Source organism: Pelophylax lessonae (assembly GCF_965119305.1).
Source record: "Pelophylax lessonae genome assembly, chromosome: 4".
NCBI classification, from domain to species: domain Eukaryota; kingdom Metazoa; phylum Chordata; class Amphibia; order Anura; family Ranidae; genus Pelophylax; species Pelophylax lessonae.
In genome coordinates this window covers 659,619,264-659,637,237 of record NC_138771.1, presented here as the reverse complement: position 1 = coordinate 659,637,237, position 17,974 = coordinate 659,619,264, and the positions used below count along the sequence as shown (strand labels likewise).

The following is a 17,974-nucleotide window of genomic DNA, read 5'->3' as shown; positions in this document are numbered from 1 at the left end:
CTTCCGATAGAGGTGAGGAAACATCAGTTAACCGGTTGCCGACCGCCGCACGACTATATACTGCGGCGGTCAGCCCCGGCCAGGCAGAGTGACGTATCGGTACGTCACTCGCCTGCCACTGACTTGCGAGCCTATCGCGGGCGGGCGCGCGCCCGCCGAGGCGCGCGCCCGCCGCGGCTCGTTCACAGACAAGTCAGTGCGTGTGACCGGCGGACTCGATGTCCGCCAGTCACACTGCGATCGCTCCTGTGAAGGGAGAAAGACAGAGCAGCTTGTGTAAACAAGCTGCCTGTCAGTTCTCCCTGTGTAAAAGTGAAGATCTGTCCGTTCTACTATGTAGAACGGTTGATCTTTGCTTTTACACCAATAGGAATGTCCCTACACAGTTAGAATCACGCCCCTAGGACACACTTAACCCCTCCCTGTCCAATAAAGTTAACCCCTTCCCTGCCAGTGTCATTTTTGCAGTAACAGTGCATATGTATAGCACTGATTACTGCAGTAATGTCACTGGTACCCCCAAAAGTGTCAAAAATGTCAGTCAAGGGTCCGATCTGTCCGCCGCAATGTCGCAGTACCGAAAAAAAAATCGCAGATCGCCGCCATTACGCGTTAAAAAAAAAAACACCAAAAATGACAAAAATCTTTCCCTTTGTTAGTAAACGCGATAACTTTTGCGCAAACCAATCAAAATACGCTTTTTGCGATTTTTTTTTACCAAACATAGGTAGCATAAAACAAATTGGCCGAAAAATGTTAAAAAATTTTGATTTTTCCTTTTTTTTTGGGGAATTTCATATAAAAAAATGTGAAAAATATTGTTATTTTTGCAAAATTTATGCTCTTTTTTTGTTTATAGCGCGTGATCAAAAAATCGCACAGGTGATCAAATACCACCAAAAGAAAGCTCTGTTTGTGGGAAAAAAAGGACGTCAAATTCGTTTAGGTACAGCGTCGCACGACCGCGCAATTGTCCGTTAAAGTCACGCAGTAAAAAATCGCAAAAAAAACCCTGGTCCTTTAGCAGCCAAATCCTCCGGGGCTTAAGTGGTTAATAGGCACGACGTTACAAATATGTTCACAAATCAGTTTTCAGAACTCCCTCTCCTCACGAGATTCGCCATTATTCCCAGTTTTAGGGAATCCAAAATTTATGATGGGTTTAGAGGCACAATCTTTTAGATCTCTTAGAGAGATAGGTCTTTTCCAGGCCTCACATTTCCTGAGAGAGGACAAATGGCCCACATTAGAAATGTTGGTGAATGAGGCGGATATCTTCAGACTCCCTTTCTGGAATGCACTGCAACTTTCTCACTTTTTACGTTCAATCCCTAACCCTCAGAATTATAATCGCTAAATGACAACTTATGAAAAATACTGTACATATACAGGCAGCCTTACACATGCGATATCCAAAATATACAATTTGATAAATATATCAGAGGAGCAGTACCAATTGCCCTATTTGGATAGATGGGAGAGGGAAATGTCTAGAGTGTTCTCCCCAGAGCAGAGACAACAGATGATCAATTTGGTCTTTAAATCTTCGATATGTACTAAATATCAAGAGATACATTTCAAAATTTTAACAAGATGGTACTACACCCCGCATAAGCTACACAAAATATCGGTGAATAATTTTGATCGGTGTTGGCGGTGCCTGGAGGAAGAGGGCACGCTATTACACATATTTTGGGATTGCCCTAAACTGATAGAATTTTGGAAAAAAGTGAGAGAGATTATGCAAAAGTTTACAGAGACGGAGATACCGGAGGATCCAGCTTTTTTTCTCCTACAACTAAATAACATATCAGGGAAAAGATATAGAAAATCGGTGATATGTCAATTAGCAAATGCGGCTAGATCATGCATACCCCTTAACTGGAAAAAGCAAACACCACCAACAATAGCAGGGTGGATACAGAAAATAGAAGAAATAAATAAAATGGAGGACTTGGTAATGTCAGCACAACATAAAAGGGAAACATATACAGAGACGTGGGGAGCATGGAACCTATTTATCCTATCGAAAGAAGGTGAAGCTCTGCTTGGAATGTGATTCCTGGATCAGAAATAACACAAAAAGTTAAGAGACACTAGGGTCAATAGTATCTGGTCATGATAAGAGAGAGAAGAGAGAGATTTTATCCCCTCGTTGTTTTTTCTTTCTTTTTTTTTATTGTTATGTTGGTGGGTTATTTTGGTTAACGGGTATAAATAGAAAAGATAGGGTAAGTAGAAGCTGTCTAGACCGAGAGGAGTAGATTACAGTAAGAGTAGGAAGCAGAGAGGGATTCAATGTAGGTTAAGAGGAGAAAGAAGACCCCGTTTGCTAGATAATCGTATTGAGTATGAGGAAATAAGAAATTTATGTTGTTTGTTAAACCATATGAATATATGATGTTTCGATTTTTGTTTATTACCTCTGGTTGATTGTACAGCTTATAACAAACCCTTAATAAAAATTTTATTTGAAAAAAAAAAGAACCCCTGGACTACTGGGTGGGCAGGCTTGACCTCTGGCCAGAGCTTGCACAATTTGCAATGGAACTGTTTGTTTGCCCCCTTCCAGTGTCCTGTCCGAAAGGACGTTCAGCGCAGCAGGGGGGATCGTGACCGATAAGCGCACTCGCCTAGCTCATGAAAGTTTAGACTACCTCACATTTATAAAAATGAATGAGGCATGGATCTCTGAGGAATTCAACACATGTGACGAGTAGACCATGTTTCATTTAAATTCCTCATGACAGGCCACAAATATCCGCCAGACCGCCATCCACCCACAATTCATGGTCCTTGTCCTCGGCAAATACAGCGGCATAAAAGGCATTTCATGTCCATTGAATGCCTAATTTTTGGGGCCTTTTATGGCCGACACTTACTTCTGTATCCTGTCAATGCCTAATGTACCTTCAGCCACAGAATACAACATTCTTAGCTGTCAGGTAAACCCATGTGGGCTAACTTTTGGGGCCTGGAATGGCTGACACTTACTTCTTTATCCTGTGAATGCCTAATTTTTCAGACTGAAATTGAAAATCAATGGGTCTATAAACGTTCAGCCAAATTGTGGAATGGCTGCAGACCCATTTTACAGATGTGTGAATAGACCCTATATGTATTAGACATGTATTTACCGGCTGCTGTCAGTTCTGGCTGATTTAGAAAAAAAAAAAAATGTTTTTTTCCAATTGCAATACTTCTGTTATGACATTGTCCATGTGGTGGGACTATTTGTGCACAGCTAGTAAGTCTTTTGTGGCTGCAAATATGACCTAAATTTTTTTAAAGTTCACCTCCTATTAAAGTCAATGGGGCCCGCCGCGAACTTGCGGTTCGCGGACATTTGAGAAAGTTTGCGGCTAACGTTCGCGAACCGCCCTGGCCGATGTTCGTCCATCACTACCTATCAGCACAGACTCCTGCACCCCCCACTCACTGACACTTGACTCCACAAGGACTAGGAATAAATTTACATTTCATGATTTCTGTGTTATATCACCAACCCTTCACATGTACAATAGAGAAAAGCTTTATTCACATTAACTCCTTTCCGAATTCTCCTCCCATCACCAGCACACATCTAGTGATTATAAGATACAATATCACAATGATACATTATATTAGGATCCATTATAAAAGTGATCCAATGGAATTCTATTGGTGATCAATTCTATGGGGACACATTATATTGGGGATACATTATAAAAGTGATCCAATAGAATGCCATTGGTGATCCATTCTATGAGGACACATTATCCTAGGATACATTATAAAAGTGATCCATTGGAATTCTATTGGTGAATCCATTATATGGGGACACATTATATTAGGATACATATAAAAGTGATGCAATAGAGTTCTATTGGTAAACCATTCTCTGAGGACACATTATAATAGGATACATTATAAAAAAAGTGATCTGATAGAATTCTATTGGTGATCCATTCTATGGGGACATATTATATTAGGATACATCAGGCCTCGACAGAACCCGGGCGCCAGGTCGCATTTGCGACTAGAATTAGCGACCTGGCGCCTGGGGTGCCCTGCAGAAGGTGTCCTGTCATTTTTGCACGGACTTCCACGCACGGAGTGCACGGACTTCCGGGCCGTCCGAAAATTGAGGCCCCGGCTTTTCGGCCTACTTGAGATGAGAGGCTTCCAATGGGGAACTGGCGCCCTCTTGTGGTGGCCGGGAGTAATGACTGTTGTAATTACTGTTTCCACTGCCTGATTGTTCACAATGCATTACCATCTCCCTGTCCAGTTAGTTACCTTTGACAGGGAGTGTGGTTATTTATTATTAATTTAATTTATTTTTTAAATGTAAAAACTAAATAATATTTTTTTCTTTTTAACCACTTTACCACCGGAGGATTTTGCTGTCTTCCGTCCAGGCCACTTTTTGCGATTCGGCGCTGTGCGACTTCAACTGACAATTGCGCGGTCGTGCGACGCCGTACCCAAACGAAATTTACGTCCTTTTTTTCCCACAAACAGAACTTTCTTTTGGTGGTATTTGATCACCTGTGCGATTTTTACTTTTTGCGCTATAAACAAAAAAAGAGCGTTTATTTTGAAAAAATTTTTAACATTTTTTTATATGAAATTCCCCCCAAAAAAGATGTAAAAACCAATTTTTTTAAAAATTTTTGGCCAATTTGTTTTATGCTACATATGTTTGGTAAGAAAAATCGCAATAAGCATATTTTGATTGGTTTGCGCAAAAGTTATTGCGTTTACTAACAAAGGGAAAGATTTCTGTCATTTTTGGTGTTTTTTTTTTAACGCGTAATGGCGGCGATCTGCGATTTTTTTTGCGGGACTGCGACATTGCGGCGGACAGACCGGACCCCTGACTGACATTTTTGACACTTTTGGGGGTACCAGTGACATTACTGCAGTAATCAGTGCTATAAATATGCACTGTTACTGTAAAAATGACACTGGCAGGGAAGGGGTTAATTTTATTGGAGAGGGAGGGGTTAATGTATGCCTGGTGCTTACTGACGTGTAGGGGGGGAGGTGACTGAGTGAGTCATGGACAGATCGGATGTCCAGCTATGCTGAACAGTCCGATCTGTCACTCCCTGTCACTATGGAGATCCGCCCGCTGTGTTTACACACAGCGGGCGGATCTCCAGACTCGATCCCCGACGATCGGGTAAGAGCAGCGGCGATCGCCGCTGCTCCTCCCCTGGCCCGACTCCCGCTGTGAATGAAAACAGCGGGAGCGAGCCTCCGGCGGCGCGCAAGCGCCGCCCAGAAGGGGGAGTGTCCAGTCACGTTAATACTACGTGGCTGGACGATAACGAACCACTCTGCCGCAGTAGTATTACTGTGAGCGGTCGTAGAGTGGTTAATTATTAAAAAAAATAAAAAAATATATTTTTTTTTCCAATTATTATTATTATTAAAAAAAAATTATATATATATATATATATATATATATATATATATATATATATAATCTTTTTTTTTTTTTTCCTCATCGCCATGCCACAGCCGAAGGCCCCTTTCACACGGACTGTCTGATCAGGTCCGCCTGTCAGTTTTTCAGGCAGACCTGATCGGACCCTTCATTCTCCTCTATGGAACAGTAATCTGCCGCCATCTGATCCTGTCCTCCAAAAGCAGACGGATGGTGGTTCTATTTTCTATCCATCCCGTGGATCGGATCAGATGGCATTGGATGGAAAGAGACAGACAGTCTGTTTTCATCCAATTGCGCTATAGAGGAGAGTGGGGTTCTAGTCGTATTTATGTGTAAATTTAGTATCCGTTTTATTAAATAAAGCTTGGTTGTTAGTTTAAAAAAAAAAAACTGGCTCCTAACTTTTTTAGCTGGCTCCTAGATTTCAGGAAAATTTGTCAAGCCCTGGGATACATTATAAAAGTGATCCAATAGAGTTCTATTGGTAAACCATTCTATGAGGATACATTATCATAGGATACATTATAAAAGTGATCTGATAGAATTGTATTGGTGATCCATTATATGGGGACACATTATATTAGGATACATATAAAAGTGATGCAATAAAGTTCTACTGGTAAACCATTCTCTGAGGACACATTATAATAGGATACATTATAAAAAAGTGATCTGATAGAATTCCATTGGTGATCTATTATATAGGGACACATTATATTAGGATACATTATAAAAGGGATCCAATAGAGTTCTATTGGTGATTCATTCTATGAGGATACATTATCATAGGATACATTATAAAAGTGATCTGATAGAATTCTATTGGTGATTGATTCTCTGGGGACACATTATATTGGGGACACATTCCAGTTCTAGTAATCATACATTATTATAGTATTGTCATTATATTAGTGATAAAACCCAATTTTTCTTCCATTAGAAAAGGAAGATTTCTTCATATGTTATTGCATTGATTTACCTTTTTTATTATAGATCGCATATAATAGGAGGGAGGAAAGAGAGGAGAGGTGACCACATCCTATCCCATTACAGTGACTGCACTGGACCCTGCACAGAGTAACTGCATGTGGGGGAGGGACAAAGGGTAGGGGGAGGGGCAGGTAGAGGGAGATTGTTTATGTCACACACTGTGATAAATTTCTGTTTAACAATTACAGAGAAAGTAATAAGTCAGATTGTTGATAGGCCACACCTTTTCTCACTGACCAATAAGAACATGTTACTGCAGTAACTGGACAGATATTCTACCCAATCACAGTGATCAGTAAAAGGGGGAGAAATCTCATTTATATGTATTTATATTTAAAAACCAGCAAGATACAGACTAAAGCCCCACCCACTGCTTTATTCTATTGGTTGTATATTCCACCAATCCCATCCCTTCTTCATGCAATGTCACCAGTCTCTGGACAGTCTTCTCCGGATTCCCCTCACATATCTTTACGTGACCTTTCTCTACACCTAACCCAGCATGGAGGGGCTCAGTGAAGGTGGTGGTGAAGGTGTGGAGGTGTCGGATCGGGTCAAACAGATCATAAAAGGAGATCCGCCCGGCCTCATAATTCAGATATATCCTGACTTTGTTACTGGAGCTTTTGGGTGGTAAGGGGATCCATTTATTATCTTGTCTCACCCAATACTGATTATCATTTCTGTACAAACCCCAGGACTTGTTATTATATCCAATCACTGACTGATCTTCTCTCCTGTCTATACTGGGGTAACACATCCCGACTCTCCAGTCATCTGATCCCCCGACATCCACGTCCCAGTAATGTCTCCCTGAGGAGAAACTCCGACTGCTCAACACCTGGGGATAATCCTGAAATCTCTCTGGTGATTCTGGATAGTTCTGATTTATATATGACCAGGATGTAGTTTTCCTGTCATCTGATATATGTAGATACTTATGAGCTGTGTTTATATCCAGTAATATGTCTGCAGCTCCCTGTAAGGGGAAATATACATTTACCTCTGTTATTATATCAGATAAACCTGTGTGTAAGACCCCCGCCACACCCAGACCCCCTCCATCATGGAGGAGCTTCTCATGTCTCTCTCTGTCCTCATTATCTCCATCCTCAGTATCACACAAGTCACCTGTGTCTGATTCCTGTAGGACAGTCAGTGGATCCGTCACGTTACACAGCTTCTCAATGTCCACCATCTTCCTGGACAGCTCCTCCTTCTTTATTTCCAGATCCTGAATCTTATCCAACACCGGGAGGAAGACCCGCTCTGCTCGCCCGGAGATGTCCCTCAGAACTTTCTTCTCCAGGTCTTCCAGACGTCTCCTGAGATCTCTAAACAGAGCAGTGGCGCTCTCAGTGTCACCGGCTGTTTTTTCTTCTACTTTCCTCCTGCAGACTCTGGACTCTTTCCTCCATCTCCTCTCTCTTTCTCAGAAGTTTCTGCAGAACATTCCTTAGTGTTGTCTTCTTCTTCTCAGAAGCCTCATCCAGTGACTCCAACTTATGTCCTTTATGTTCTCCAATCACACATAACATACAGATAGAGGTATCATCCTCAGTGCAGTAATACTCCAGGATCTTCTTATGGACGGAGCATTTCCTGCTCTCCATGGACAAGGCGGGGTCACATAAGATGTGTTCTGGGGACTTTTTGTGGACTCTCAGGTGTTTATCACATAGAGAAACCTCACAGTGTAGACAGGATCTAACAGCAGGTACAGGATAGTCCACACAGTAAGTACAGAAGACCCCGGACTCCTGATTTGACTGAGCAGACTGGAAATTCTCCACTATGTTACGCAGTGTTATGTTCCTCTGCAGTGGAGGCCGATCCGGAAACTTCTCTCTGCATTCAGGACAGGAATATCCTCCAGACCCCTCCTGTGTATCCAGCACACGATCAATACAAGATCGACAGTAGTTGTGTCCACATTTCAGGTTTACAGGATCTGTATAAATGTTCAGACAGACGGAACATTCCAACTCAGCTCTCAGATCAGCAGAAGCCATCGGTGACAGCAGAAGAGAAATGAAACTGAAAGTCTCTGACTCCGGGGAAGAATGCAGTTGGGAGGGGTGACCTCCTCCTACACAGAGTGAGGCTGGGTTGGATCATTAAAGTTTGAAACAGAGATCAGTGTACAGAGGAAGGAGGATTTTCTCTCAGTAGTAAAGATAATCATAGCGCCTAACATTAAAAGAGAGATAAAGGGGAAAAGACGGGTGTAGAGAAGAAACAAGGCAGAAGCTGGCCGTAGAAAGATAGAATTTTGAACAAAAATTCTTAGGAAAAATCATACGAAAATTCTCAGAACATTAGAATGCCTCTTCAAAGATTTTGTTTCCTTTTAACATTTGATTTTGGAATGAATGGACTTTATAGAACGAAAACCACATACGCTTTTAGAAATGTATTCCTTTGAGAAAAATTTTCTATGCTGCTCCTTCAGATGTTCACATCACTGCGGCTGAAAACGAAGATCAATTTGATCCCACTAATGATTAGAAAAATGAACAAACAAACAATCTTAGAACATTCTTTTCCTAAAATCCTAAAAAAAAAAAGAAATATTCAGAATTCTACCCATCTATGGCCAGTTTAAGTGCACTGAGGTGCAAGCTGGACATGGCTACAACATGGAAAAACGGAGTGTGGATACATGGAGTCCAAGCCTAGTACCATCATTCTGGATCTGGTATGGTTGGGGGTCTGGTTAAGTGAAAGTAAGTGAGGGAAATATGTAGGCTGCTATTGCTTAGTTTCTTTTTCATTTTTTAATTGCTGCCAGGGGCCTGCCAGATTTATTTTTTTATTTCAGTTACTTATATAGCGCTGGCAATTTACGCAGTGCTTTACATATACATTGCACATTCACATCAGTCCCTACCCTCAAGGAGCTTACAATCTAAGTTCCCTAACTCACATTCATACATACATAGTAGGGCCAATTTCTTTTTTTTTTTTTTTTATACAGGATCCAATTAACCTACCAGCATGTTTTTTTTTTTGGAGTGTGGGAGGAAACCGGAGTACCTGGAGGAAACCCACGCAGGCACAGGGAGAACATGCAAACTCCAGGCAGGTAGTGTTGTGGTTGGGATTTGAACCAGCGACCCTCTTGCTGCTAGGTGAAAGTGCTAACCACTACACCACTGTGCAATTCCAAAACCATTCAAGGTAACCTTTGGTACACTTGTGGTGAAAAGTTGTAAAGTGCTGTAGTGAACAGGGCTCCTGTTTTTTTTTCTTTTCTTCTCCATCATTTCTCCCATTGTTCTTTACGTTCATTCCATTTTTTCTACTGATTTCTCCTATCTTCCACCTGTCCCTTGACTATTTTTCCCTCCAGATTACAGAGACAGTCTCTATTCCTGCTATTTGGCCTTTAGTATCAGACAGGAAACTTCTATAGCACTACTCCCGTAGGGCTGGCAGATGACTGTGTTCCCCACTCCTACACAGCCAGACAAAAAGCATTTTTCTAGCTTTCATCTAAACACAAGGAACACTCTTTGATCTTGGTTTTTACAGTGGGTACGGAAAGTATTCAGACCCCCTTAAATTTTTCACTCTTTGTTATATTGCAGCCATTTGCTAAAATCATTTAAGTTCATTCTTCTTCCTCATGAATGTACACATAGCACCCCATACTGACAGAAAAACACAGAATTGTTGACATTGTTGCAGATTTATTAAAAAAGAAAAACTGAAATATCACATGGTCCTAAGTATTCAGACCCTTTGCTGTGACACTCATATTTAACTCAGGTGCTTTCCATTTCTTCTGATCATCCTTGAGATGGTTCTACACCTTCATTTGAGTCCAGCTGTGTTTGATTATACTGATTGGACTTGATTAGGAAAGCCACACACCTGTCTATATAAGACCTTCCAGATCACAATGCATGTCAGAGCAAATGAGAATCATGAGGTCAAAGGAACTGCCTGAAGAGCTCAGAGACAGAATTGTGGCAAGGCACAGATCTGGCCAAGGTTACAAAAAGATTTCTGCTGCACTTAAGGTTCCTAAGAGCACAGTGGCCTCCATAATCCTCAAATGGAAGACGTTTGGGACGACCAGAACCCTTCCTAGAGCTGGCCGTCCGGCCAAACTGAGCTATCGGGGGAGAAGAGCCTTGGTGAGAGAGGTAAAGAAGAACCCAAAGATCACTGTGGCTGAGCTCCAGAGATGCAGTCAGGAGATGGGAGAAAGTTGTAGAAAGTCAACCATCACTGCAGCCCTCCACCAGTCAGGGCTTTATGGCAGAGTGGCCCGACGGAAGCCTCTCCTCAGTGTAAGACACATGAAAGCCCGCATGGAGTTTGCTAAAAAACACCTGAAGGACTCCAAGATGGTGAGAAATAAGATTCTCTGGTCTGATGAGACCAAAATATAACTTTTTGGCCTTAATTCTAAGCGGTATGTGTGGAGAAAATCAGGCACTGCTCATCACCTGTCCAATACAGTCCCAACAGTGAAGCATGGTGGTGGCAGCATCATGCTGTGGGGGCGTTTTTCAGCTGCAGGGACAGGAGGTTGCAATCGAGGGAAAGATGAATGCGGCCAAGTACAGGGATATCCTGGACAAAAACCTTCTCCAGAGTGCTCTGGACCTCAGACTGGGCCGAAGGTTTACCTTCCAACAAGACAATGACCCTAAGCACACAGCTAAAATAACAAAGGAGTGGCTTCACAACAACTCCGTGACTGTTCTTGAATGGCCCAGCCAGAGCCCTGACTTAAACCCAATTGAGCATCTCTGGAGAGACCTAAAAATGGCTGTCCACCAACGTTTACCATCCAACCTGACAGAACTGGAGAGGATCTGCAAGGAGGAATGGCAGAGGATCCCCAAATCCAGGTGTGAAAGACTTGTTGCATCTTTCCCAAAAAGACTCCTGGCTGTATTAGATCAAAAGGGGGCTTCTACTAAATACTGAGCAAAGGGTCTGAATACTTAGGACCATGTGATATTTCAGTTTTTCTTTTTTAATAAATCTGCAACAATGTCAACAATTCTGTGTTTTTCTGTCAGTATGGGGTGCTATGTGTACATTCATGAGGAAGAAGAATGAACTTAAATGATTTTAGCAAATGGCTGCAATATAACAAAGAGTGAAAAATTTAAGGGGGTCTGAATACTTTCCGTACCCACTGTATGTTTTATGAGGGGTAATAACTTGGATAGGTAATAGGAATTATGGGATGCCCAACTTGACAGCATCATTCGGGATCTGGAATGGCTGGGGTTTCTGTTTAAGTGAAATTAAGTGAGAGAAATATGTAGGCTGCTATTGCTGATTTTCTTCTTCATTGCATCATCTTTTACTTACTGCCAGGGACATTGCTAGGATCCAAATCCATCCAGGGTAACCTTTAGTACACTTGGGGTGAAAAGTTACAAAGTGCCGCAGTAAACAGGCCTCATCTTTTTTCTTCTTCTCCACCATCTCCCCTTTTTTGCCTTACTTTGTTCATTTTTGTTTACCGGTCTCTACTCTCCTCCACCTGTAGCTTGACTATTTCTCCCCCAGAGTACAGAGACAGTCTGTCTTCCTGCTGTTTGGCCTTTAGTATCAGACTGGAAGTTTCTACTACCTCACCTGTAACACCAAACAACAGTATCTCCCTTTATAACTAATGTATGCTTCCCTTCTAAATAAAAAGATCAAAAGAATGGTACACATTGATTGGAGGAATAATTGAATATGTTTAAAAAAAAATGGGTTTACCCATTTACCCTAACACCTAATGCTTCCTCTATCCGACATAATGCGACACTGAGCTGTCAGCCGCGGGTTCACTGTGAGGCGGGTGCAGAGGAAACAGCTGTCAATGGAAGCCCCATAGTAAGTCTGTGGGTGACGTCACTTCCCATTCATTTCACAGCCGTTGCCGGCAGTGTCCTCTGCAGAGCTTCCGTCACTGGAGATCGGGTCGGATTGGCTTAAAAAAGGTAAGTATACTGATTTCTACTTTACAGGGCTAGATAGGTTAGTGTTAGATCGTGGAGATCTATAGATGCAGGGATTTTAGTTTTAGGGTGGACTTATACTATAAGCGCTGATTTACAACTTAGTGATGCATTGTAGTGTGTTAAAGTGCATTGCATAGTTACATAGTTATATAGTAGATGAGGTTGAATAAAGACAATAGTCCATCCAGTTCAACCTGTGAAGGTGTGAATCATTTCCCATACCCCTGAATGTTTTGATCCTTGGGATGTACGTCCAAGAGACTTTTAAATGTAGCTTTACTCCCTGCAGTTACTACCATTTGTGGTAGAGAATTCCACAGTCTTGTAGCCCTGACTGTAAAAAACCCCCTGCGTAGCCTGAGGTTAAAACGTTTCTCCTCTAATCACATTGTATGGCCTTGTGTCCTCATGCATTCCTTGCGACTGAATAGTTTTTTTTTCTATGCTGAGATCACCATTGAGGTATTTGTGTGAAGGAATGTGATGAACACTTGTGAATTAAGCAAAATGTCTATTTTTCTATGTCTGTTTTTCTGTACATGTACATATCTTTTTTCTGTCTTCCTTACTCAAAATGGCCGTTACTAAATACCCCCCACCACCGAGATGGAATGTCTGAAGAAAGATGGAGCCTTGGCACAGTGCCTTCAAGAAAAGATAACATTCATAAACTCGAAGGGGACTTCCTTATAATGGACATGACTAATCAGAAAGCTGCAAATAATCAGTATTATGCTAATATTATGCTTATGACGTACTAACATATGACACCGCCTACTAACTATATAATAGACCAGGGGTGGCGAACAAGTTCGACAAAAGGAGCCAAAATTTTAAACTGTGAGAGTCAGAGAGCCACACCACGCAGTGACCTGCCAAAACAGACAAACACACATAAATGTCCCCCATCAGAGACCCCCACACACATAAATGTCCCCCATCAGAGACCCCCACACACATAAATGTCCCCCATCAGAGACCCCTGCACAATAATGTCCTTATCAGAGACCCCCACACACATTAATGTCCCCCATCAGAGACCCCCACACACATAAATGTCCCCCATCAGAGACCCCCACACACATAAATGTCCCCCATCAGAGACCCCTGCACAATAATGTCCTTATGGAATAGGCATGGCACAAGTGATGGAATATAGGCATGGCACAGGTGATGGTACAGGCATGGCACAGGTGATGGAATAGGCATGGCACAAGTGATGGAATAGGCATGGCACAAGTGATGGAATAGGCATGGCACAGGTGATAGAACAGGCATGGCACAGGTGATGGAACAGGCATGGCACAGGTGATGGAATAGGCATGGCACAAGTGATGGAATAGGCATGGCACAGGTGATGGTATAGGCATGGCACAGGTGATGGAATAGGCATGGCACAAGTGATGGAATAGGCATGGCACAGGTGATGGAATAGGCATGGCACAAGTGATGGAATAGGCATGGCACAGGTGATGGAATAGGCATGGCACAAGTGATGGAATAGGCATGGCACAGGTGATGGAATAGGCATGGCACAAGTGATGGAATAGGCATGGCACAAGTGAGGGAATAGGCATGGCACAAGTGATGGTACAGGCATGGCACAAGTGATGGTATAGGCATGGCACAGATGGTACAGGCATGGCACAGATGGTACAGGCATAGCACAGATGGTATGGCATGGCACAGGTGGTATGGCATGGCACAGATGGTATGGCATGGCACAGATGGTATGGCATGGCACAAATGTCCCCCATCAGAGACCCCCACACACATAAATGTCCCCCATCAGAGACCCATGCACAATAATGTCCTTATCAGAGACCCCCACACACATAAATGTCCCCCATCAGAGACCCCCACACACATAAATGTCCCCCATCAGAGACCCCCACACACATAAATGTCCCCCATCAGAGACCCCTGCACAATAATGTCCTTATCAGAGACCCCCACACACATTAATGTCCCCCATCAGAGACCCCCACACACATAAATGTCCCCCATCAGAGACCCCCATACACATAAATGTCCCCCATCAGAGACCCCTGCACAATAATGTCCTTATGGAATAGGCATGGCACAAGTGATGGTATATAGGCATGGCACAGGTGATGGTACAGGCATGGCACAGGTGATGGAATAGGCATGGCACAGGTGATGGAATATGCATGGCACAAGTGATGGAATAGGCATGGCACAAGTGATGAAATAGGCATGGCACAGGTGATAGAACAGGCATGGCACAGGTGATGGAACAGGCATGGCACAGGTGATGGAATAGGCATGGCACAAGTGATGGAATAGGCATGGCACAGGTGATGGTATAGGCATGGCACAGGTGATGGAATAGGCATGGCACAAGTGATGGAATAGGCATGGCACAGGTGATGGAATAGGCATGGCACAAGTGATGGAATAGGCATGGCACAGGTGATGGAATAGGCATGGCACAAGTGATGGAATAGGCATGGCACAGGTGATGGAATAGGCATGGCACAAGTGATGGAATAGGCATGGCACAAGTGAGGGAATAGGCATGGCACAAGTGATGGTATAGGCATGGCACAGATGGTACAGGCATGGCACAGATGGTACAGGCATAGCACAGATGGTATGGCATGGCACAGGTGGTATGGCATGGCACAGATGGTATGGCATGGCACAGATGGTATGGCATGGCACAGATGGTACAGGCATAGCACAGATGGTATGGCATGGCACAAATGTCCCCCATCAGAGACCCCCACACACATAAATGTCCCCCATCAGAGACCCCTGCACAATAATGTCCTTATCAGAGACCCCCACACACATAAATGTCCCCCATCAGAGACCCCCACACACATAAATGTCCCCCATCAGAGACCCCCACACACATAAATGTCCCCCATCAGAGACCCCTGCACAATAATGTCCTTATGGAATAGGCATGGCACAAGTGATGGAATATAGGCATGGCACAGGTGATGGTACAGGCATGGCACAGGTGATGGAATAGGCATGGCACAGGTGATGGTACAGGCATGGCACAGGTGATGGAATAGGCATGGCACAGGTGATGGAATAGGCATGGCACAGGTGATGGAATATGCATGGCACAAGTGATGGAATAGGCATGGCACAAGTGATGGAATAGGCATGGCACAGGTGATGGAATAGGCATGGCACAAGTGATGGAATAGGCATGGCACAGGTGATGGAATAGGCATGGCACAAGTGATGGAATAGGCATGGCACAGGTGATGGAATAGGCATGGCACAAGTGATGGAATAGGCATGGCACAGGTGATGGAATAGGCATGGCACAAGTGATGGAATAGGCATGGCACAAGTGAGGGAATAGGCATGGCACAAGTGATGGTACAGGCATGGCACAAGTGATGGTATAGGCATGGCACAGATGGTACAGGCATGGCACAGATGGTACAGGCATAGCACAGATGGTATGGCATGGCACAGGTGGTATGGCATGGCACAGATGGTATGGCATGGCACAGATGGTATGGCATGGCACAGATGGTACAGGCATAGCACAGATGGTATGGCATGGCACAAATGTCCCCCATCAGAGACCCCCACACACATAAATGTCCCCCATCAGAGCCCCCTGCACAATAATGTCCTTATGGAATAGGCATGGCACAAGTGATGGAATATAGGCATGGCACAGGTGATGGTACAGGCATGGCACAGGTGATGGAATAGGCATGGCACAGGTGATGGAATAGGCATGGCACAGGTGATGGAATATGCATGGCACAAGTGATGGAATAGGCATGGCACAAGTGATGGAATAGGCATGGCACAGGTGATGGAACAGGCATGGCACAGGTGATGGAACAGGCATGGCACAGGTAATGGAACAGGCATGGCACAGGTGATGGAATAGGCATGGCACAAGTGATTGAATAGGCATGGCACAGGTGATGGAATAGGCATGGCACAAGTGATGGAATAGGCATGGCACAGGTGATGGAATAGGCATGGCACAAGTGATGGAATAGGCATGGCACAGGTGATGGAATAGGCATGGCACAAGTGATGGAATAGGCATGGCACAGGTGATGGAATAGGCATGGCACAAGTGATGGAATAGGCATGGTACAAGTGAGGGAATAGGCATGGCACAAGTGATGGTACAAGCATGGCACAGATGGTATAGGCATGGCACAGATGGTACAGGCATGGCACAGATGGTACAGGCATAGCACAGATGGTATGGCATGGCACAGATGGTATGGCATGGCACAGGTGGTATGGCATGGCACAGATGGTATGGCATGGCACAGATGGTATAGGCATAGCACAGATGGTATGGCATGGCACAGATGGTATGGCATGGAACAGGTGGTATGGCATGGCACAGATGGTACAGGCATAGCACAGATGGTATGGCATGGCACAGATGGTACAGGCATGGCACAGATGGTATGGCATGGCACAGATGGTATGGCACAGATGGTATGGCATGGCACAGATGGTATAATAATGGCACAGGTGATGGAATAGGCATGAGGAGGAGGAGGACTCACTTACCGGGCTGCTGACTGACTGGTTCCAGATGACCTCCTCACGCTGCGCCTGCGGCCTGGTCTGGATCCGGTCTCTCTGCAGTGCCAACTCCCGCCGAGTCCTGGTCTCCGTCCGCTCCGGTCCTCCTGGTGACTCGCGACGTCTTCTTCTCTCCGCTGCTGCGCACACTGTGCTCGGGCGGGAAGGAAGGCGGAAGATGATGTCCTACTGTGATTGGTCCAGGCTGGAGTCTGGACCAATCACAGCCCGGACATCATAAAAGTGGGAGTGTCCCGCTGAAGAGCGCCAATCGGCGCCCCTGCTGGTTTTTGACTCCACCCCCCCCCATACCCAGGACACAGTACGGCGCCCGCCAATGGGCGAAAATTTTACATTTTTTTTTTTTTTTTTTAAATCTCATCTATTCTTCACGAGCCACAGTATACCATAAGAGCCAAAGAGCCAAAGAGCCGCATTCAGTTCGGCCGGGAGCCGCATGCTGCTCGAGAGCCACGTGTTCGCCACCCCTGTAATAGACTGTACATTACAAATAAACAGGAAGTATCATTTACCTGAACAATGTGTGTCAGTCTATGATATCCTCGTGCATGCACTCTAATTACCTATTTAAATAGATCCAGCAGCAAGAAATCTATTTTGAACCTGATTGAGGTTCGCGGAACCATTACAATTGGCGCCCACCCAACGTGGGGCTCCAGGTTCATCCGACCAAAAGCCGCATAGGAGGTTTGGCGACTGGATGAGACAGACCAAGAGGGACTTGCTCACCCCTGAGAGTACGGTAGGTATTTTTACCTTACCACTGTACGACTTGTTTCTGTCTTATCTTATCGCGGATCTTGTCGGCTTTCCAAGGACATTCCAGAGGCGGGTAATCTTTTATTCCTCACTTGGAGCTGTTTTTATTAATCTGCCGTAAGATTTCTGCTGGCTGTATATTGTTTGTTCAGTGTCTGCCACCCTGGCTGGCTGGGACTCTGCAGACTGAAAGACAGTCCATCCTGGGTGCTTGGGACTCTGCAGACTGAAA

The 17,974-nt window shown here is 44.2% G+C and overlaps 1 protein-coding gene across 1 annotated transcript in view; it reads right to left on the bottom strand.

The window, feature by feature from the left end:
- Positions 1-6,646: 6,646 nt before the first annotated feature.
- Positions 6,647-17,974, bottom strand: part of LOC309553068 (uncharacterized protein) — a 101,445-nt gene continuing 90,117 nt past the window's right edge. The window contains 2 exon segments of the mRNA XM_082253967.1: positions 6,647-7,821; positions 7,823-8,516. Of these exon segments, the coding sequence (XP_082110093.1) occupies positions 6,783-7,821; positions 7,823-8,516 (1,733 nt within the window). The 3' untranslated portion in view covers positions 6,647-6,782.